This window comes from Cornus florida, unplaced genomic scaffold (genome assembly GCF_030987335.1).
Source record: "Cornus florida cultivar Cherokee Brave unplaced genomic scaffold, ASM3098733v1 CherokeeBrave_3.0.0_Hap2_Chr06, whole genome shotgun sequence".
Classification (NCBI taxonomy): domain Eukaryota; kingdom Viridiplantae; phylum Streptophyta; class Magnoliopsida; order Cornales; family Cornaceae; genus Cornus; species Cornus florida.
This window is the reverse complement of record NW_026775576.1, coordinates 4883201-4906342: the sequence shown is the minus strand read 5'-3', so window position 1 is coordinate 4906342 and position 23142 is coordinate 4883201. Positions and strand designations below refer to the sequence as shown.

The following is a 23142-nucleotide window of genomic DNA, read 5'->3' as shown; positions in this document are numbered from 1 at the left end:
TCCCCTCCTTTATAGAATTTGAAAATATTGCCCGAACGGGCCCCACGTTGCCTCAAAAAGTGAAAATTGTTGAAATACTCTTAAAAGGATTAAGACTGTAAATAAAAAAGCTCCGACATGAAAAATGATGAACAACAAAAGAAAAGGCGTAAAAAACTGAGTCCCAAGCAAAAAGATATGCCCCGAACAAGATCGGCGCCTCCTAGGGTCAAAAACCCTAAAACAAGGGAAAATGACCGGAATGCATTTCTATGAGTATGCGACTCGACGAAATGTAAAAATGGATCCCATACAAGGATCCTGGCCCAAAATGGGACACTTAGCATTACCTTTCATTACTTGCACAACTAAAATATCTCAAAAGATAATCGCACAAATAACCCAAAAGAAAAATATCTTCCAAAAGATATTTTCTTAAAAACTCCTGAAACAAAATATCTTCAAAAGATATTTATGCAAAGACCCCCAACAAATTAGAATACTCTCAAAACTTAATTACACAATTCCCCCAAATAAAAAAAAAAATGTGCAAAATATGAATAATGCAAATAACAAATGAAAAAAGTGTCGGGAACTATTCCTGAGCACTCAACTCAACCCGAATGGACAAAACCCGAACACAGAAAAATAACGAAAAAAAAAATCAATAAAAATGGAAAAAGAAACGGGTCATTACACTGGTGGAGTATATAGAGGTTCAGTTAAAGGATAGTCCTGTTCGGTCGACTCACAAGTAAGTGCAGTTTCAGGTTGAGGGAGATGCAAAGTTGCAGCAATATAGTATGGCTAGAGACAGACCTAGGAGGGATATTAGGCCGCCTGAGAAGTATTGGTTTTCACATGCTGATCGGTTGTTTATGCACTTAGTGTGGCAGAGGATATTAATAAGTCGTGTACTTATCATGAGGCCATCACAGGTGGAGAGTCAGCACAGTAGTCTATTGCCATGAGTGTGGTGATTGAGTCTCTTCATAAGAACCAAACTTGGAAGCTAGTTAAGAAGCCTAAGGCCAGAAAATTGTGGCCTGTAAATGGGTCTTTAAGAAGAAGGAAGGAATTCCAGGTGTGGAAGATGCGAGGTACAAGGCACGCTTGGTGGCGAAGGGTTATACACAGAGGGAAGGGGTCGAATTCAATGAAGTGTTTTCTCCTGTGGTGAAACATAGCTCAATCCGGGTGTTACTTGCTATACTTGCTCTGTATGACTTGGAGCTTGAGCAATTTGATGTTAAGATTACTTTCTTGTATGGTGAGTTAGAAGAGCAGATTTGTATGCATCAGCCTGAGGGGTTTGAGTTTATGGGAAAGGAAGATCATGTTTACCTACTGAAGAAGTCCTTGTATGGGCTGAAGCAGTCTCCTAGAAAGTGGTACAAGCGATTTGACACCTTTATGGTTAGGAATGGCTACTGTAGGAGTAAGTTTGATAGTTATTTGTATCACAGGAAGCTACCAGATGGTTCGTTTTTGTACTTGTTGTTGTATATTGATGACATGTTGATAGCTTGTAAGAACATATTTGAAATCAACATGTTGAAGGCTCAGCTTAGTGCTGAATTTGAGATGAAGGATCTTGGTGCTGCAAAGGGGATATTAGGAATGGAAATTCACAGGTACAAAGAAGCGGGCAAATTATATTTATCATAGAAGAAATACATTGAGAAGGTGTTGGAACGCTTCGGTATGCAGGCATCAAAACCTGTGAATACTCCATTGGCTGCCCATTTTAGACTTTCAGCACAATTGTCACAACAGACCTAGGAGGAGGTGGAACACATGTCTCGTGTTCCTTATGCTAGTGCAGTTGGTAGCTTTATGTATGCTATGATGTGCACTAGACCAGACATTTCACATGCAGTTAATGTAGTGAGCATATAGATGGATATACCTGGGAAGGTCCATTGGCAGGCTGTGAAGTGGATATTGCGATACTTGTGAGGCATTGTAGATATTGGGTTAGTCTATGACAGAGGCAGTGACACGTATAGGTGTGTTGCTAGATATGTTGATTCGGATTATACTAGAGATCTTGAAAGGATGAGGTCCTTGACAAGTTATGTTTTCATTCTTTGCATGTGGGGTGTGATCAGTTGGAAGGCGACTTTGAGAGGCTTGGTTGGTGATTTGGGCGCTTGTAGCAGGATGATTTGACTGTGTTTTGCGACAGCCAAAGTGCCATACATTTGATTAAAAATCAGATGTTCCATGAGAGGACTAAACATATTGATGTCAGGTTTCACTTCATTAGAGATGTGGCTGCACAGGGTGCTATTGTAGTGAGGAAGATTGGGACAACAGAGAATCTGGCAGATATGATGACTAAGGTCATTCCTACACTCAAGTTTAGACATTGTCTGGACTTGATTGGTACATGCAGTTGTTAAGGCCCTTAGGGGCATATGGAGGCAACGAAAGGAGTAGTTGGATGGAATTTAAGCGAAGGTGGAGATTGTTGAAAATTGTGTCTCAAATTTCTATTCTAATTAGGATTTTATTTTAGAGTTGTATTCTATTAGGTAATTTCTTATTTGACAAGTCTTGGCCTCTAAGGAATTGTAATCCTTGTCCAACATGGAATTATGTTTGTAACTCTATAAATAGGTATATATGTTGTGGGTTGAGACTTAAGAGATTGAGGTAGAGAGACTCTGGAATTCGTACGAGAACAGAGTGAGTGGCTGAAATCTTGTAATCTCTAATTTTACACTTAGTAAAAACTTTCGCCGGATCCCGACCATGGACGTAGGCTGTTGCTGAACCACGTACAAATCTTTGTGTTCTTTGTGTGGTGTGTTTATTTTTCTGTTGTGATTCTTGATTCAACTATGGTTCGTTGCGTTTGTCATAACAATAATAATTATAATTTTTAATTTAATATTAAATAGTAAGTCAAAATTGGCATTTCACAACCCATTTAACGGGTCGGTCATAGGTTTGGGGGCATGTGTGGGGGTAAGTTGATAAGTTTTGTTAGTTCAGAGAGTTCTTAAATTTTACTGGGGATTTTATGCATGATTTTGAAAGTAGAGGGGAGGTTTTGTGATTTTAAAATGTATTATAAATAAAATAGTTAGAAAGAGAAGATAATTAGAAAAAAGAATTAGGAAAATAGTAGGGGGTTTTATGATTTTTCTTAGTATATGGGTGTTATATGACTGATTTTGAATAGCATATAGGTTTTTTTTTTTTTTTAAAAAAAAAATTCTTAAATTGATATTTGTGATACCCCCGGATTTCCGGATGCGGGTTGGCCAGGCCCACGCCCGATTACCCGAGGATATCAAAACAATTAGCAATAATCGAACACAGAATATAATGAAGATAAACATGAGTAAATAAAATTCGTTGGAAAGAAACTAAATGCAAATCCTTTATTGAAAACTTCAGAATAAATCTTATAAATAAGAACTAGTCTGTTACATCCAACTTCTCTAATTATAATACAACTCGGGAATCCATCTGGTGGACCCCTAATCAAAAGCCAATACTGGAAAGTGAACAACTAAAAAGAAGTCCACTGCTAAACCATGAAGAACCCCCTACATCGTCGGTAGAATGAGTAGTCATCTCTGCTCGGCACGAACAAGCTCTAAGACCTGGAACCGTCCGTTACCTGAAAAATAATAGTGGGTCAGGCCCACGAACAAGTTCTATCCTAACAACAATCCAAACAGAAACCCGATACGCAGATACATCCTAGACGTCTCAAACATATCTATATAGTCCGTAATAGATAAATACATATCCACACTACAGGACTCTTACCAACTATGCTGAGGGTCTCAACCTGAATAGAAGGTAACATGCAATACGCACCTGAGTGGGCATGACTACCTAAGCCTAACAGGGTATACCTCAACCAACATAGCTAGCTACGTATCCTACTGCATATACGCACCCTAACCGTCGACTATGAGACTCAAGCTCAAATCGCGGTACCATAATTTATATATATAAATTCCCATCCAAACCAATGTAGTGCCGCTCAACTGATTCGTTGCCATGACACGACATAAAATTAGGATTTATTGTTTTAATTAAACCCCTATCCATTCTAGGTGATACATGCACCCTAACCGTTGACTTTAAGACTAATGCTCTTGTCACGGTAACATAATGATATATTTAAAATCCATTCACATTCATCCATAAGAAATTCAGTAAGTCGTTCAGCTTATTCAACTGCACAGACTTAAGTATTTAGGGTGGATTCTGTTTTAATCATCCGAACCCTTATTCCAGTATAGGTAGGACTTTAGCAATTGGTGCTGTCCAAACCTAGTATGACACTGTCCCATACCGGTTCATACAATCCTCCATATCCATGTAAATTACCACATATATATAATAAGCAATTAATTTAAATCCAAAACCAAAGCCAAGTAATTGCAGCATCGTTTATACAATATTATAGCAATTTCAGTTCAAAACCCTAATCCAGTTGATTGCAGAATAATATATAAGATTTCATAATTGACATCCAAAGTAAGTAAATTACAACACCTAAATTAAAGTTTAGCAATTTACAGTCCAAACCAATATCCAAACCATTGTAAGAAACTGTTTAAAGTTTCAGTAATCTAAATCCAAACAGTTAACCATATAGTTGCAGGAGATGATTTAATAAATCAACAACTAACATCCAGAGCATACATAGACCACATCTAACACACCAATGACCCTATAATATATTTAAACCCATTTTATAAATATATTAAATCCCACTGGAATGCCTAAAAAAATAAGCTTAAGCATTTAAAACTTCATCCATCCACTAACCGTATACAATTGTACATAAGTGTTATACAGTTTGATCCGTTAATTTAGAATTAACCTTAAATCAATTTAGGGTCTTAATAACACCCAAAATTAACTATTTAATTCCCCCGTGAAGTCTCATTAAATTTCTAAAATTTAATCAAGCCATTTAGTTCCTTTCTCTATTAGTAGCGTACACCGTTGTATATTTTTACACTGCTTCATCCTTTATCTTAGAGACTTAAACCATACAACAATAAGTTTAATAACACTTAAAATTAACTACTTAGATCCTCTGTTAAGTCCCTACAGTTCATTAGCATCACTCAGAAGCTCAAATAGTGCTCAAAACACCAAACAGAGCCCTAGAAAACACTTTATGGACGTAAAACAAATTGGAGCCGGCTCTTGGAATGGAAGAGCCGGCTCTTCCCCTATTGGAGCCGGCTCCAATTCCCTAGGAGCCGGCTCTTGCTGAAGGGGAGCCGGCTCTTGACTTTCTAGAGCCGGCTCTCTCCCTCTTGAGAGCCGTCTGTCCGTTTGTGACTTCTGCGACCTTCTTCTTCAACGCCGGCCGCTTCCCACCCGTTCTATTTAGTTTTAGACTGTTCCCAAGGGTCCTAACTATGTCCAGTATAATCTCCATGGAGTGTTTACAACAGTTGAAATCAAAAACAAAAACTACAAGTTCCACAGACAAATCATGCTTAGGAAAAACAACTACTGTAATGAACTTTCAAAAACCCATCACCGAATTTATTCAAGGCAAAGGTAAGGTTAAATTGACATATAAAAACATGCTTAATTCAATTATTGATCCATTAGAACCCTAGAGTATATTTAGGTGCATAGAACACAGGCCAACGGGAAGGAGGAAGAAAAGAACTTGCCTTTACAGTTTTGGATTCAAAACCATGTCGCCGTCTCCTAAGCTTTCCGACGATGTCCGAGTACTGTCAACTCCACCCTCTACTGCTCAGCCTTCCCTTCCCCTAAGTTCAAACCCTAAACCGCAACCAAAACCCTCACCTAGGTTACTCTGTTTTCCTCAAACCCTCTCTCTGTTTGCACTCTACAACTCTCTGTATTTTCACTGTACGTGAATAGGGTTTGAAAATAGGGTTTGTGTTTATTTTTCCAAAAACCCTAAGAAAATATAATGATGTATTTATAGAGGTTTAAGGAAAACCTAAATAGAATTCTGAAATTCTGAAAGGAGTCGGAAAAACTCGTGAGAATAAAACAAAACCCTAAAACTATAATACATATTAAATTAGGATTGATAACACCAGTTTAATTATTAATAAATACTAACAATTAAACTAACCCTATATACAGATATACTCAAATATACATGTATATACTTCCATGGGTAATACTGTACCCATCCCCCTCTTATCCGAATAATCCATGAGACCCAAACGGTTGGTCCATCACTACTATCCAAACCCCAACGTCCATTAATCAATAAAACTTAAATTTACAAATAATTCAATTAACATTAATCCAAATAAAACATATATAAATACATATTCAATTTAAAACAATTTAAACATTAAACAAACAAAACACACATAACAACAATTAAAGCAATTAACAAAGTAAAACAATTACACACTTAAATAACTAGTCACATAAAAAAAAATGTAATAAAAGTAATTGAAATTCTAATTTTATCTAATTTTATTCTTTTTAAAATTAGGGGTATTACAATATTAAACTATGGAGGTCAATTTTGTCATTTCACATGTCGGTTAACAGTTCCGTCACATAATGGGGTAAAATGATCATTCTTGCTAGGTTTGGGGGTTATTAACCCTATTATTTTCCTTGTTGAAAAGAATAAGAAATTCTTCTCAACCGAGTCTAATGACCTCAGATAGGGTAAGAGAGCATATGAGAGAGATTGTTTTGGTCCTAAATATGGTTAAAAGCATTGAATGATTTCCAGACTCATTCCAAGAATAAGATTCAACTTGCAATTTTGATCCACTGAGAACAATATAAGAACAACCATGACATGTATCGCCAAAGGGGGGAAACAGTGATTTGAATTTCGCTATGTATAGATCAAAAATTTAGCAACTGGCAAGTACAGATGCTGAGTGATGCATTTTCCAATATTGTATGTTGTGGATAGACCATCAATGCGGGTGTACAGCTGAATTTGATATTTGACTAGCTAAGAATAGCCCAAAGAATTTGATTGAACAAAATAGACATGCATAGCACCAGATTTGTAACATCAATCATACTCCTGTAGCATAACAAACTTTTGGAAATTAGATTGTGTGTGTGCGTGAGAGAGAGAGAGGGTTTTTTATTTTATTTTATTTTTTTTTCTTTTAAATTAGAAAGTGGTAGTTAAACCAATATGGTTGTCTGTTTTATGAGATTAGTAAATTTGACTGTGTCAAACACCTATCCAGACACAATGGTTATGGAAGGAGAGAAAGCAAAACAAAAGCTTTAATATTTTTCCTAGACCAGAAGAGATTAGTTTTGCAGGGTCAAGGTTTCTTGTTTCTGAGCTAATCAGAATCTTTGATTTTGAAACCTGCCCTTTAATTGGGTGTCTCTTGTTTGTCCAATGAATAAAATTTAAAAAGCATGTTTATGGACAAAAGTGAAATCTTCTCAGGATTTTACTCAACAATTTGATGGTTTTGGAATTTAGGATTAAAGTGGGAGAGGGGGGATTGAAGTCGCGGAGGGGGAGAAGATGATTTGTTTTTCGTGTTGCATGTCCAAAGAGAAAATCACTAGAAAGTCATTGACAAAGAGCAGTCACAAAGACACAAAAACAAAATATTCACCTTCCTTCACCAACATCTCCTTTAAATCCGGTAAATGTTACTGCTTCAATGAAGCTGCAGCTTTAATTCAATTCGAATGCAAGAATATTTCATTTGTGTTCTTACAAATTTTCGACTCTTCTGCCCCTAGAATTAGTGTTGGAAACTAATTATGAATTTGTAGTTGCAGAGGCCTCACCTTCTTTTGTTGTGTTCCTTCATTCTTATCATTCAATTATCTGTTCTGAGGACCGATATTGCTGATGTTTTTCATGTGATCGAATTTCTTTTATAATGCTCAAGTATCTAACTAATAGAAAGCAATTTTATTAAGGGTTTTCCTTGCTTTGTTATATGTTCTTATATCATTACTATGACTTTTCATTACGGTCCTCTAAAAAATTTTCATTCAATTTTTTTTTCCATTTTTCCCAATAATTTAACAAGATAAATGGCAAATGTGGTATGACTTGTGTTTTACACAAATTGATGATCACTATATAAATTTTTTGAAATGTCTGATACATTGTAAAATAGTGTAACATATCAGAAATATTTGTTTGAATCACTGAAACAAACTTTTTCCTTTTTTCCACAAACTTGTTTTTCCCGGCACAAAAATGAACGTATTTCATTCTGCAGATAGCAGCAGGCGGAGATACATCACCGAAGAGATATCAAAAGTCGGAAAAGGGAATATTACTGCTCAGATTTTCACATTTGAGGATCTGTCTATAGCAACTAACAACTTCGACCCTGAGTGTTTATTGGGTGAAGGAGGCTTTGGGCGGGTTTACAAAGGCCACATTAAAAGCAAAAATCAAGTATTGAGTCTAAACAAGTTGATAAAAATGTTTGCTTTGAAGTTAATTCTTAAAAATATATTCATGCATGTTTTGTTCATTTCACTCAGGATGTTGCTGTTAAGCAACTTGACAGAAATGGGTACCAAGGAAACAGAGAATTCCTTGTGGAGGTTTTGATGTTGAGTCTTCTTCACCACCCTAACCTTGTCAATTTGGTCGGATACTGTTGCGATGGCGATCAGAGGATTTTAGTGTATGACTACTTACCCAATGGTTCCCTAGAGGATCACCTTCTTGGTAGGTCCAAAACTATGGGTTTTTTTTTTTTTTTCCCAACATTCATTTAAATTGAATATATGTATCAATTAGAAGTCTTGTAAATTCTTTGAGAGCTAATGAAGGAAAATGAACAATAGGAAAATGCTTGTTTGGATGGTTACTGCATGTCATTTGCAAGTTTAACTAATTAGATGAATTTTCCATAGTTTCAGGGTGTTTTGATTCCACTTTGACCCTGAAGCTTTCACTTTCCATGTTATTATTTGGATGATTAGAATTAGAGACTTGCCACAATTAATTAGGGATTACATAACAGTAATTTTTGAATTTGTATTTACTTTTGACATTTTGAATTTAACCAAGTCTTGTTTTTGCATGTTTAGAAGCTGTTCTAAACCATGCTGTGCTAAAACTCTGGTTTTTTTAGACTTGGATTCACAGAGGAAGCCTTTAGATTGGAATGCGAGGATGAAAATTGCTCAAGGAGCAGCGAAGGGACTCGAATACTTGCACGAAATGGCTAATCCACCAGTGATTTACCGTGATTTTAAAGCATCTAATATATTATTGGATGAAGACTTCAATCCAAAGCTCTCCGATTTTGGCCTTGCCAAGCTAGGTCCAACTGGTGACAAGACCCATGTTTCCACAAGAGTTATGGGAACCTATGGGTACTGTGCGCCAGAGTATGCATTGACAGGTCAGTTAACAACAATGTCAGATGTCTACAGTTTTGGAGTGGTGTTTTTGGAACTAATCACGGGAAGAAGAGTGATAGACAATTCAAGACCAACTGAAGAGCAGAATCTAATTACTTGGGTATGTTTGAAAAACTAATAGTTTCCATAAATTATCATACTTCAAATTGTTGTATGTATTCTGAAATCTGAAATTTTCAAGTTCATCAATGTTTAAAATTCATTGAAAGTCAACCATCTCTAAGTTCCAGTAAAAAAATATTTCCAAGATGGAACTGATGCTAGAATAGGAACATTAAAAAAATTGATAGATTGTTTCCAACTGAAAGCTTTCTGAAATTCCTGTCCTTTGGAGGTCCATTCTTCTGCACACAAACACAAACAAAATCTAATGATTATTTTTTTGAAATTTTGGCCAAGTGATTAGTGAATTTTTTTTTTTTTTTTTGAAGGCGCAACCTTTGTTCAAAGACAAAAAGAAGTTTCCATTAATGGCTGACCCATTGCTTGAAGGAAACTACCCCTTGAAGGGACTCTATCAAGCTCTTGCAGTGGCAGCAATGTGCCTTCAAGAGGAAGCTACTATTCGGCCTTTGATCAGTGACGTGGTAACTGCTCTCGAGTATCTGACTGTAGGCAACAGCAACGAAGAGGTTGCAGAGAACACGGTGAAATCAGCCTCTGCTGATAGAAAGATTACTGGAGAGATTGGAAATGTTGCATCAGATTGCGTTTGGGAAAGAGATTGAGAAAACTGCTAATGAACCATTTGGGACTGTATATTATATGTAAGCTGGGATGCATTGTGAAACCAGACCCGAAATCATTAAAGTCAAATTCTAATTCTTTTTCATGATATTTGCGACATTATTGTGGATGTACAGTTCAAACTGTAACATAATTCTGAAAAATAATCTACTTGGGAAGAGTTTTAGCGCCAGTTTGAGTGTTTGCGCCAATTTCTTTTCCTAATGATATTGTTGATATTGTTTACTGTCAAGGTGAGAGTGATGCATGGATACAAACCACTGTTGCTAGTGGTACTTCTCCCCTTCGGTTGAGATTCAAGTCCCCATAGTAGTACTAAAAATGGACATGTGAGTTTCTAGAAATAGTATAATAATAATAATAATAGTAATAATAAATTGCAACTAGAAAACTGGTGGCTTTCTTTGGCGATTTTGGTGACTCGATACCCTAGGGTTTGGGTGAGGTAGGAAACACACATCACGGCCATGGAGGAGGCCTCTTCCTTCTCCATTCAACAGCCGGGAGTCTCTCCATCCCTGATTACATCTCCTCCCTTAGGCTCATGGAAGGATCTGTTTGCTTCTTCAACAAACGAGTCCTTCTTGAACCATTCTTTTGATGATAAAAGTCAAACTAGGTTAGGGATTGAGATTACAGATGAGGACGTGCAAGAGGATATTGAGCACTGGCAATCACGCTGCAGGTTGGATATGTTATGGGCAAGAAGCTCTATTACCCGTTGTAGGTACACAAAATCTCGGAACAGGTGCTAGAACTCCAATCCAAAGATCTTTGTCTACGAACACTGAGTGAAGAGCTCTAATATTTATGATTTTTCGTCATTTTTTTTTTTTTTTTTTTAAATTTTGTAATTTTTTTAGGATATTTTTTTCTTTTCTCGTTTTGGGTGTCGAACATTGTGAGGTGCGTCAGATGTGTCAGATTGCCTTTTGGGATATTTCCTTCTTAAGTTCAAAATTTTTAAAAATGCATTGGTTATCATTGCGATATTTTTAAAATTTTCGAACCGAGGAGTCTTGAACTGGACCCGCAACCGATTTTATTGTGTAGAGAGATTATTTTCGGTACCATTGCATTTCATTGTAATTCTTTAGTGCATATTTGGGAGACTAAACGTTTAATTTCAATTGTGTGGTGTGTGTATATATAGAATGGTTATGTAATAAGACAAAATAGATTTTTGTTTACCTTGGTTGGGCCCCACGTGGACTTAAAGGCTTATTATTAGGATCACAAATGGCTGGTCTCTGCGTGGGTCTACATTCTCTCACTAAAACTCATTTTCGCTCTATAAACTTAAATTTTCAAGGCCATTTTCATCTTTTTTTTCTATTGGATTTGGACCTTGCCATAGAAAACAAAACTTACAAGCTCGACGAGGGCTTCGAATTGAGCGGAGTCGATCTTCAATTGGAGCACTTTGGGTTTTTGAATTCTTGGGCTGATTTGGGGCTTTTTTTTCTTTGAATTGAAGTGACTTCTTTGATTTTGGTAAATTTCTCCCATTTTATTTGAGTATAAGCATGCTTAACTTAATTATTTTGCTTATGTCTTTGAGGGTTTTGTGTTTAATTATTTTCTATATGACTAAATGACTTAAATTACTTGTTTCTTGGAATGATATGAAGAAGCATGCTAAATTAGTAATTTATTGTTGCATTTTATCTATATAAATTTCTGAAATTTTATGTTTCTCAAAGTATGAAATGTTTCTACTATATTCAATGAATTAGATTTGTATATAAGGGCATGTTGTGATTAATTTCAAATGATGAAAATTATATATATTGGCGTGATTGTATTAAGCATGATGCATTAATGCATTCCACTGGGAAATAAAATGGGAAAATGTTTTGAAAAACAAATAGAAATTACTTCGGGAAAAATGTTTTGAAAAGGGTTTGCGAAAACCCAGGAGGTGCTTAGTGGTTCGCGGCGTTAGTGTGGTCAAGAGGGGACTAGGGAGAGACCCTAGTGTGGTTGAGCTACCTAGGCCGAATACAACGTCTTGGAATTGCCTTGTGGTCGTGGATAGTTAGTCAGTCCTCCTCTCGTGACGCCTTGGAGTCGCCTTGGTGTCATCATTAGAACTAAGATCCACGCCTTCAAATTATGATCACATTTTTTTTTTTCAACTTTCTTTGTTGAATCTTAATTTATAGTATATTAACATTTAGAAAAATTATTTTTTTAAGAATTTGCTTATAATTTATTAAAAATTTGCAATAATTTTTTTTAATAGTATTTAATTAATTGGAAACTAATTCAAGATTACATGATTGGTTATAGGGGAACCCAAATTAACCCGACTTTATAACCCAGAATTTAAGTCCGAATTGCAAACCCGAGCTTAAAAGTTGAAGGATGGGTTAGGCTTGGGTTCACTAGTTAGGGGTGAAGGTGGGTTTAGGGTTGGGCTCAGGTTGAACATTTCATATATCGGGTTGGGCTCAAGCTATATCTCCAACTTGTCTGAGTTGTAGCCCTATTAGTCACACATTGTTGTATATGTCAGGTGTCATCATTAGAACTAAGATCCACGCGTAACTCGTCTCATCGGGCAAGAGCTGGTTGAGCCCGCATGGGGTATTACTAGTTGTGGGAGAGCCTGGGTTTGGCTTCAACCTAGTGGCCCATTAGCCCATTCTACCAAGGCCATAAGTGGCCAAGGACCTAAATTTCAATAATATGAGTATATATATATATATATATTGAACCTGGTGCTTGATTAGGTTTAAAGCTCATTACAACTTGCCGCCCGGTGGTTGGGTTGCTACTTGTTCGCGTTGTCTTTGGGAGCCCAATTTTGAGCTTGACACCTTTAACTTCTAATCTAGCATTCGTGACTTGAAAAAAAAAAAAAAAAAAAAAATTGTTTTCTTAAAAAAAAAAAAAAAATTAGAGTAGAAATCGACAATCTTTTGTTGAATAATTTTTTGATCGTCATCAGTCCTAGTATCATCATCTTGCTATGGTAGAACAATAGAATTGGCTTCTCTATGTTTCATCACCTTCTGGAAGAAGTATTTAGTACATTTGTTGATTATTGGACTACAACCAATCGCATTTGGCCTTTTGATGTATCTGGAGACATGAAATTTATTTTTAGAGAACTATAGAAGACAATTCTCTCCAAACTTTTTTTTTTTTTATTTGATTATTTAGAAAATAATTCCCAACGAAACAATTTTTTTTGTACAGTTTCAATTTTCAGAAAACATAAATTTGTTCTCACAAAATTGAACCAAGTATGCCAATTTTTTTCATTGACTTACCTTGCCAGAAAAGAAAAGAAAAAAAAGTAATTGCTTTGAAATTTGGTCATGTCACACCAATGACCCTGTAATGGCCTTGTCCACCAGCTCTATTAATTTGCTTCTTTCCTATAAATTTAACGGTTTATCTTCATCTTAATTGAATTCTGAGATAAAGATTAATTTGTTGGCATGTGCAAGTAAGAAGCTCGTGGAAGCAATCCAACCCATAGACTTGAAAGTCAGCACTGAGGCACACACAGACAAAGCCTAACAAGCAGTTAATCACAACTATATAATAGGAAAATCAATCACAAATGTCCTTTAAAACATTATTTCCAACAATTGATCCCTTGTCTCTTAACTTGTTATTGTTGTGGTTTTGTAGAGTCTGATCACGTGTCAATTACGTGAAGAATTTAAGAGGTTAAATTTGTTGATTAGGTTCAAGTATAGCGTTGACTTTGGCTACTCCCATAGTTCACTGCAATTAATTTGAAGCCAAACAATGTTCATATGGATGACAACACTTTGAGATATCAAGATTCCTTCTTGATGCTAACCAAAATGATAACAGAAGTCAAACTAGTTCTATTGGAATAAGAGGATCTGTTGGTTATATGCCTCCAAGTAATTACATTTCATGTTATGTTTCTCTTTTCACTCCTCTAATTGATTTATATTTACAATGTTTTCAAATAGCAAAATATGTAGAAAAAATACAAAGTACATGTGTAACTCCATTTTCTTGCCAAAAAAAAAAAATACATTATTTCTAATCAGAATGTTTGATAAATTATAATTAAAAGGTAAGACCGAAGGTACGATGAAAAAAAATAGTAATTTCTAAAACTAGGATTGAAGTTTGATGAAGTTAATAAACTTTAGGTTTGGGGGGGGGGAGGGAGTTAAGGTGTGTAACTTGTGATCACAGCACATTTTCTAACATAGTTATCATTTAATGTTTGTGCACCCTGGATGCTAGAATTTTATTTTTAAAAAAGTAACTCCTCCTGAACCTAAAACAATTCATATGGACTTCTCTGAAATTTGTTTACTTTATGCTAATGATAAATTATGTTATCTAATTTTATCTTAAAGAAATTTAATTTAACCAACTCCCTTACATTATGCAGAATGTAGAATACGGTATGAGAAGTGAGGCGTCAACATCTAGTGATGTATACAATTATTGTAACGATCCCCGGATCGCTAACCGGGTAATAACCAGACCCGTGAAGATCCAAGGGTAAAATGGTCTATATGAGCCGAACATGCATTAGAAGTCCAAATGAAGTTGTAATGGTCATTTCTAATCATTTTAGTTCATTTGTGAATGAAATAAACAACTCCGAACACTATTCGGTTCACTTAGGGTTACAAGGGTAAATTGATCTTTTGGACCATATGACTCATTGGGGACTTTATAACTGTCATCTAGGCCATATCTAGTCATTTAGATTCAATTGTAAACTAAAGAAAACAATGCGTAGATTTGATATCGCCCGCTTTAGGGCTAAACAAGGTAAATATGCCATTTCCAACCACTCTGCTCGTTTCCCAGCGAGGCCATAGTGATCTAAGCCTGCGAAATACCTTATACGACCCACACGAAGAGTTTCGGAACCATCGAAAAAGGTAATAAAAAAATAATGCCTGTTCCCTAATTGTGAGCGCTCGAGGCTTGTCCTCCGATTGCTCGAAGGACACCCTGAGCATCACTGCATGATAAGCGCCGAATATTGCATATTCAAGCGCCCTTAATTCCATTAGTTAAGCCCATTATTCGATCTTTGTATATAGATTATCTTCATTTTTGTGTTTTTGTGTTGTTGCAGGTTTAATTGCCAAAAAGAAATAAAAATAAGGTTTTAAGGGTTTTTGAAGAACAAGTTATATCGGGCCTAAATATCAAGTGGTTTTCAAGAAGAGATAGCCCAAATATGCAACTGCAAAAGAGAAGAAAAAAGCCAAGTATCATCACTTCGCGTCCGAACGTCAGCTCTCGCGTCCGGACGCCATTTAGTAGACCTCGCGTCCAAATGCCATGCTTCGCATCCGAACGCCAGCCTATGGGCCCCCATTTTGAATAAGTCAAAGTTTGTTCCCTTTTAAGTGGGACTTTGAATTTTGACGAGTTTGGTTGTTTTGAAACTCATTTTTTGGATTAAGAGGGGGCAAAAACTTAAATTTAATTAATTAGTTTTGGATTCTAAAAAGATATTGAGAGAGAGATGATTTTCCTTAAGGTTTTTCTATACTAGTTTTTGCAACAATGGGGCGGTAAGGAAAATCTTTCTCTTCTTCAATCATTGAAGTTGCTACTATGTCCATGAGGAACTAACTCCCTTCCTAGGGATTTGATGTAACCTAGACCAAGTAAATATGTTGTAATTGCTATTTCAATTTGGAAATTCATCTTGTATATATTTGATTTCATAAATTAGAAATTGTTTACATTGAATTGATGTGTTTTTACATTGAATTAATGTATGTGATTTTCATTTGAATATATAGTTATGTTAATATGTTTATCTTGTCTTAAAAATCATATTGGCACAATTATACACTTGATTTCTTATAGTGACAATGGGAATGAATTTATGAAATGATTATATCATGTAATTGAAAATTTATATAGATTATACTTAAGGAAGATGGATCATGCTACACCTTTAGATTAATATAGTTAAGTAGATGATTCATACTAACTGAAGATAATTTATGATAGATAATTGATTTTCATGTGCTGCAACATATAATTAAAGGACCTTGATAGGCCATGCCTAGGGAAGATGGTTTATACCACAACCTAGTTTAAGTGGATGAACTATGCCAACCAAAGATGTGTTATGCTTAGTCTTGAAATGTATGATCTTCTGGAAGATGTTATGGTTGTTTTATACTGTACACATTATTGTATATACAGAGTTGTTTATCCCCAAGTTGAGTGCAAGTTAGCATGTTTATGAGGTTTTGGTGAAGTCAATTCCCTAGCCTTCTCTCTACAAGTTTAATCCATTTTATTCATTTTATTTACTGCTTTTATTCAATTTTAATTCATAGTTTGAGTGACAAATCAATTAAACTATCATCTCTTTTATCAAACTAAAAAGTAATTTTACAATTTTGGTTGCCATAAACTAGTAATCATTGTGATTCAACAACCCCTTACTATAGCATTATTCTACATTGATATATGTGCTATTGTTATAAGTGGTAATTTTAAAGTGGTACGCATTTGTAGCCGTGAACTTTTGGCGCCGTTGTCGGGGATTGCATACGGTTTTGTAATCAAAGTTTAAAAATTGCTTTGTGTTTGATTGTATATATATTTTTATGTTTTTGATGTTTTCGTGTTACTAAAAACGAATGACTTTCCAGGTGAACTGATTGCAAAAATTTGAAGTCTTAAAGACTTTGGGTAAGTTTTTGAAGTTTCTAATATATTCATTGTTTGGCCCTTGTCGAGGCTATTACAACTTTCTGCTTTATCCAGAGCATAGGTCCTTGTCATGACCATTTCAATCTGTTTTCATTATTTTTGAATTAAGGAGAAAGGGATCAATGTATGTGGATGTATTAGTGAAGGATTGTTGTGATTGTTGTATTTAATAGTTGATGGTAAGTCGTAGGTCGTCGTCTGTACAACATCTTGAGGAACCAATTGATATTGTTTTACATGAAAGGACTCTTAGACAGCAAGGAAGGAACCTTAGGGATCCCGAAACTATAAGAGAACTTGAAATTGAAGTAGACAATATGGCTGATGCATAAGCCAATCTTGAAAATACTAATCTTGAAAATCCTAGAGTCGAAAATCCTATAGCTGAAAATAAAAATGTAGCCCAAATAACTCTTAGGGATCACTTTGTACCCTCTACATATACATCTCCATCATGCATTGTCATGCCAAATGTTAAGGCTCATCATTATGAGATCGAATCTACCACAATCCAAATGCTTCCAATCTATCATGGGTTTGATAATGAGGACCCTTACAAACATCTTGATGAGTTCTTGGATATCTGCTCTACCATCAAGATGAGGGACTTCCCCCAAGATGCACTTCATATGATTCTCTTCCCATTCTCTTTGAAAGATAGAGCAAAGTATTGGTTGAACTCTTTTGTTGTAAATTCCATCACTTCGTGGGTACAATTGCAACAAGAATTCCTTAAAAAGTACTATCCTGTGAGTAAGACCAATCAAATGCGTCGATCCATTCTTAGCTTTTCCCAAATTGATTGGGAACAATTTTATGAGATGTGGGAAATACTTCAGATTTTCTGAGGAAGTGTCCAAATTCCAAAGCGACAATTAGTGCAAGCCTTCTATGATGGATTAAGAGAACCACATAGACAATTAATTGAATCTTCGTTTGGGGGCATGTTTATGTCCAAAAATCCAGATGATGTATGGACTCTACTTGAGAATATAAGCAAAAATTCTATGCAACATAGTTCTCGTAGAGCTTCTACTTCAAATGTGGTTAAACCCTCAAATCCATGCCAACCATGGACTTTTAGGGAAGAATCTTCTCAAGTAGATGTCATAGCCCACAAAGTTTTTCAGCTTGTGGCACCACATCTCTCATTTTCTCAGAATTCTTCATCCGATGCTATATGTGCACATTGCACAAGCACTTTTCATAGTGCAACACACAGGAGCAATTTTCTGGAGGTATGCCAGAACAGGCCAATGTCATGTTCTCTCACCCTGGAAATAATCCTTATTCCAATACATATAATTCAGGTTAGAGAGATCATCCAAATTTCTCGTGGAGGCAACAAGCCCCACAAAGTTCATCATTTCAAGGTTATGGGCAATTAACTCAATCTAATTCTCAGTCCATGAACCAGCCATTTCAAGCTTCTTCAAGCTATCATCTTCCATCCTATAATGCGAGTTCTTCTAATCAAAATCATGCTCTTCCTCAATAGTCCCAATTGGATGAGCTAGTAAACTCCAATAAGTAGATAATGGCTGCCATTAGTGGTATGTAATCAACTGTGCAATTGGCTAGTACTCATTCTTAATCAATAGCCAACATTGAAACCCAACTGGGACAATTGGCTAATTCTATGAATCAGCTTCACAAGAGGGACATGGGGAAACTTCCAGCTCAACCTGTGGTGAACCCAAAAGGGCAATATATGATTGATGAAATCACTCCTCCAAGTGGATCAAATCTTGAGCAAGTTCAAGCAATCACTACACTTTGGAGTAGAAGAATTATGGACAATAAAGTCGATGAAAAAACTGAAACTCTTGCTCCCAAGAATTTAAGTTTTTCATCAAAAAATCTAAAAGTTAGTTCAGAAATTCCAAATCTGCCAATCCCAAATATTGAGACATCTTATGAGCCCAAGGCTTCTTTTCCTCAATGCCTCATAGAATCCACACACTTTGGGAAAAAGGGCGATAAAATTCAGAAGTAAAGATCAACATTCCCCTCCTTGATGCCATTAAGCAAATTTCACCATATGATAAATTTCTTAAAGATTTGTGTACTCAAAAATGCATTTCTAAGAGTAGTACTCCCAAGAAGGTGAGGTTAACTGAGCAAGCAAGTGCTATTATTCAACATAATACACCTCCAAAGTTTAAGGATCCTGGTGCCCCGACAATCTCGTGTGTCATTGGAGACAATGAGATAGAAAAGGCCCTCCATGACTTAAGATCAAGTGTAAATCTTATTCCTTACTCAGTATACTTGTAACTTAGCTTAGGAGAACTCAAATCCACTTCGGTTATCTTGCAACTTATAGGTAGATCCGTAAAATAACCTCGTGGTATCATTGAGAATGTACTCATCAAGGTGGACAACTTCTACTTCCCTATAGACTTCGTGGTTCTAGATACTGAACCAGTCCATAATCCAATAAAACAAATTCCTGTGATCCTTGGTCGACCTTTCTTAGCTACGGCCAATGCTTCCATTAATTACCGAACTGGGGTGATGGATATTTCTTTTGGAAATATGAAGGTGAAACTAAACATCTTTAATGCTTCTCAACATTCTCAGGAGGAATATGAGTCTTTCTCTCTTGACATCATTGATGAAATGGTCAAAGAATCTCTCCCATTTATTTTAAGTCAAGATCTTCTTGAAACTAGCCTGGCTCATTTTGACTTCGAAATTTACGATAGTGATCAATCCATTCGTGAAGTCAACTATTTGCTTGATGCCAATGCAATCTTGGACTTTCCCTCTTGGAAAGTGCCAAAGGAACATCTTCCATTAATTTCCAGCACTCCTCCCATCCCTTCGCTGAAATCTCCACCTCAACTTGAGTTAAAGCCACTCCCGGTTAATCTCAAGTATGTATTTCTTAGTGTAAACAAAACTCTTCCAGTCATTATTGCATCAGATCTTTCCAAAGACCAAGAAAATAGCCTTTTAGCAGTTCTACAAGAGCACAAAGAAGCTATTGGTTGGTTGGTGGCTGATTTAAAAGGAATTAACCCCTCCATTTGCATGCACCGCATTCTTTTGGAGGATGACGCGATAACTTCCCGAAAGGTGCAGCGCCGATTGAATCCTAACATGAAGGAGATTGTCATGAAAGAGGAAATCAAGCTATTAGATGCGGGGATCATCTACCTATCGTGTCTAATTTTACCACTCACAACAGAATGATTCTGTGTAGGATAGCTGCCACGACCCGAAAATTCTATGAAAATCCTCAATTTATACAAGTCCAAATACATCAAAATACACCCAAGATCATAAAAAAAAAATGCCCTCTTTTATACAAAGTCAATTTCCTCAAATACACCAAAAATCTCTATATAAAAAAAAATTAAATCTCGCAACGCCAACTCTTCAGCCTAAGCTCAAATCTAGCAATCCCCGTTCATCTTCGGTACCTGAAACTAAAGGGTGGTAAGACAAAAAGTCCCATTAGGAAAAACCATAACAAGAATTTCATGGAGGTTTAACAAAAACAGCTTCACAAGATAAACATAATCAAGTGAGTATAAAAAAATATATATGCATTTAATCAAAACATTTAATAAAATCCATTTGAAGCAAAACCACTCTAAGCCATTCAAGGTATAGAGAACCCTACACTAAAAAATAAATATTTCCTCACTGGATCATCAAGTCACCAAGCTTCCAACCTCCTCTGCAACCTCGGCTCCTCAATCCTTCCTCTAATTTTTTTTTCGTCTTTCTGTCTCTCAAACTCACTCTCTCAATCTTCTCTAATTTTTCTCATCTGTCTTTGTATTCACTCAGTGCACAACTCTTTCAATTTATAATGGCCTCCACCGATACAATACAACTGCCCACCCATCGCGTCTCCATCAGACAAACCCAAACAGACCACCCACGTGAACAATTCAAAGGCAAAAGCAAATTTGACCAAAAATCCAAGTGGGTCCCCACATCATCATTATATATTATCATTTCAATTTCCTTTTCTATCTTTTCCTTATCTTTTTCTTAACAAAGCAAAACGTACTCCATCAGAACCCACGTGAAGGAAACAAAACAAAGGAAACTTTGGCCAAAAAAATCTTCCATCGGGTCCCACCACCCGTCATTACTTACCTCTTTCTCTCACTCAAATCGGCTGGCAGCCCCTTTTAACAGACAATATACATATATAAAAATGTGAAAACAACAAACCAACCCATTCACCAACTCCTTTAAAATACATATATATATATATATATATAAATCAAACCAACCCATTAATATCATTTCCAGTGGGACCCGCAAATAAAACACATTTTACTGCATTTCTTCTCAATTCGGCAACCCACATTTCCTCCACCATCAGATTGCATTGCATACACACACACACACACACACACACACACACACACAGATATATATATATAAATGCAATATAAAACCAAAAAAATAAATATCTTTCAAGTGGGACCCGTCCACTATACCAATCTTTCTCCTCCATTTCGTCCACCAAACAGCCACCTGCTCCTACATAAAAATCATATATATGTAACAAAAACTATTTCCAACTTATTAAAGATATCAACAGGATAAATTTCTAAATTTAAAATCAATTATGTCAACTAAAAAATCATGGAATAATTATAATTTAAAATCCTAAAAATCCGGGTTATCACAATCTCCACCACTTAAAAAGAATTTTGTTCCCGAAATTCAGATACAATAGTCTTCGTGTACCCGAAAACACCAACAACCACAAAACCAATCCACAAATCCCTACCCCAGGCATGTTCGATACAGTGATATGTAGGATGTTGTGGTAGCTGCCGATGCTAGTCACCCACCCACACACTTCGTAACCGTTGTGGTAGTTAGTCGATGCATCACCCACCCACTAAAAAAACACAAACAATAACAAATTTGGGCTACCTGCCCAACCACACTAACCAACCATCCCAGTGGATACCGATGAACGCTATCCGCCCACACACACCGGGCTACGAGTGGTAGCTCACCAGTACTACACACTCGCCCACTCACACCCGTCTACATCATCACTACACTCACACTTCTGGCTGGGTACCGCTCTGATACCATTTTGTCACGCTCTGATACCATTTTGTCATGAGCCGAAAATTCTATGAAAATCCTCAATTTATACAAGTCCAAATATATCAAAATACACCCAGGATCATAAAAAAATACCCTCTTTTATACAAAGTCAATTTCCTCAAATACACAAAAATCTCCATATAAAAAAAAAATTTAAATCTCGCAACGCCAACTCTTCAGCCTAAGCCCGAATCTAGCAAACCCCGTTCATCTTCAGTACCTGAAACTGGAGGGTGGTGAGACAAAAAGTCCCAGTAGGAAAAACCATAACAAGAATTTCATGGAGGTGTAACAAAAACAACTTCACAAGATAAACATATTCAGATGAGTATAAACAAAATACATATGCATTTAATTAAAACATTTAATAAAATCCATTTGAAGCAAAACCACTCCAAGCCATTCAAGGTATAGAGAACCCTATACTGAAAAAAAAAATATTTCTTCACTGGATCATCAATTCCCCAAGCTTCCAACCTCCTCTGCAACCTCGGCTTCTCCATCCTTCCTCCAATTTTTTTTTCCTCTTTCTGTCTCTCAAAATCACTCTCTCAGTCTTCTCTAATTTTTCTCCTCTGTCTTTTTATTCACTCAGTGCACAACTCTTTCAATTTATACTGGCCTCCACTGACACAATACAACTGCTCACCCCTCACGCCTCCATCGGACAAAGCCACATAGACTACCCACGTGAACAATTTAAAGGCGAAATAAAATTTGACCAAAAATCCAAGTGGTGCCCACATCATCATTATACATTATCATTTCACTTTCCTTTTCTATCTTTTCCTTATCTTTTTCTTACCAAAGCACAACGTACTCCATCAGAACCCATGTGAAGGAACCAAAACAAAGGAAACTTTGGCCAAAAAAATCTTCCATTGTGTCCCACAACCCATCATTACTCATCTCTTTCTCTCACTCAAATCCGCTGGCAGCCCTTTTTAACAGACAATATATATGTATATAAATGTGAAAACAATAAGCCAAGCCATTCACCAACTCCTTCAGATTACATAAATATATATACATCAAACCAACCCTTTAATATCAATTCTAGTGGGACCCGCAAATAAAACACATTTTACTCCATTTTCTCTCAATTCGGCAGCCCACATTTCCTCTACCATCAGATTGAATTAAATACACATATTTATAAATGCAATATAAAACTAAAACAATAAATATCTTTCAAGTGGGACCCATCGTCTATACCAATCTTTCTCATCCATTTCGTCCACC

General features: G+C 36.1%; 1 protein-coding gene and 1 long non-coding RNA gene across 3 annotated transcripts; both read left to right on the top strand.

Moving 5' to 3' along the window:
- Window positions 1-7480: 7480 nt before the first annotated feature.
- LOC132311066 (probable serine/threonine-protein kinase PBL23) lies at window positions 7481-10264 on the top strand. Of its 2 annotated transcripts, none has more exons than XM_059808780.1 (5): window positions 7481-7604; window positions 8196-8377; window positions 8467-8656; window positions 9066-9457; window positions 9789-10264. In XM_059808780.1, the coding sequence occupies exons 1-5, from the start codon at window positions 7481-7483 to the stop codon at window positions 10083-10085; spliced, it is 1185 nt and encodes a 394-aa protein (XP_059664763.1). In that variant the 3' UTR covers window positions 10086-10264. The 2 variants fall into 2 exon arrangements, with proteins under 2 accessions (XP_059664763.1, XP_059664762.1); XM_059808779.1 differs by having other exon boundaries at window positions 7481-7644; window positions 8170-8377.
- Window positions 10265-11364: 1100 nt separating this feature from the next.
- Window positions 11365-15825, top strand: LOC132311065 (uncharacterized). The gene is made up of 2 exons (XR_009482811.1): window positions 11365-11598; window positions 15200-15825. It is a non-coding gene; the product is annotated as an uncharacterized LOC132311065 (long non-coding RNA).
- Window positions 15826-23142: the final 7317 nt, after the last annotated feature.

What these genes read in the sequence shown, in the direction of transcription:
- LOC132311066 (XM_059808779.1), top strand. Translation starts at nt 7,481, where the DNA reads ATGATTTGTTTTTCGTGTTGCATGTCCAAAGAGAAAATCACTAGAAAG. An exon ending in GAAGCTGCAGCTTTAATTCA is followed by an intron (nt 7,645 to 8,169) that starts ATTCGAATGCAA and finishes TTTTCCCGGCAC; the next exon opens with AAAAATGAACGTATTTCATT. An exon ending in AGCAGAATCTAATTACTTGG is followed by an intron (nt 9,458 to 9,788) that starts GTATGTTTGAAA and finishes TTTTTTTTGAAG; the next exon opens with GCGCAACCTTTGTTCAAAGA.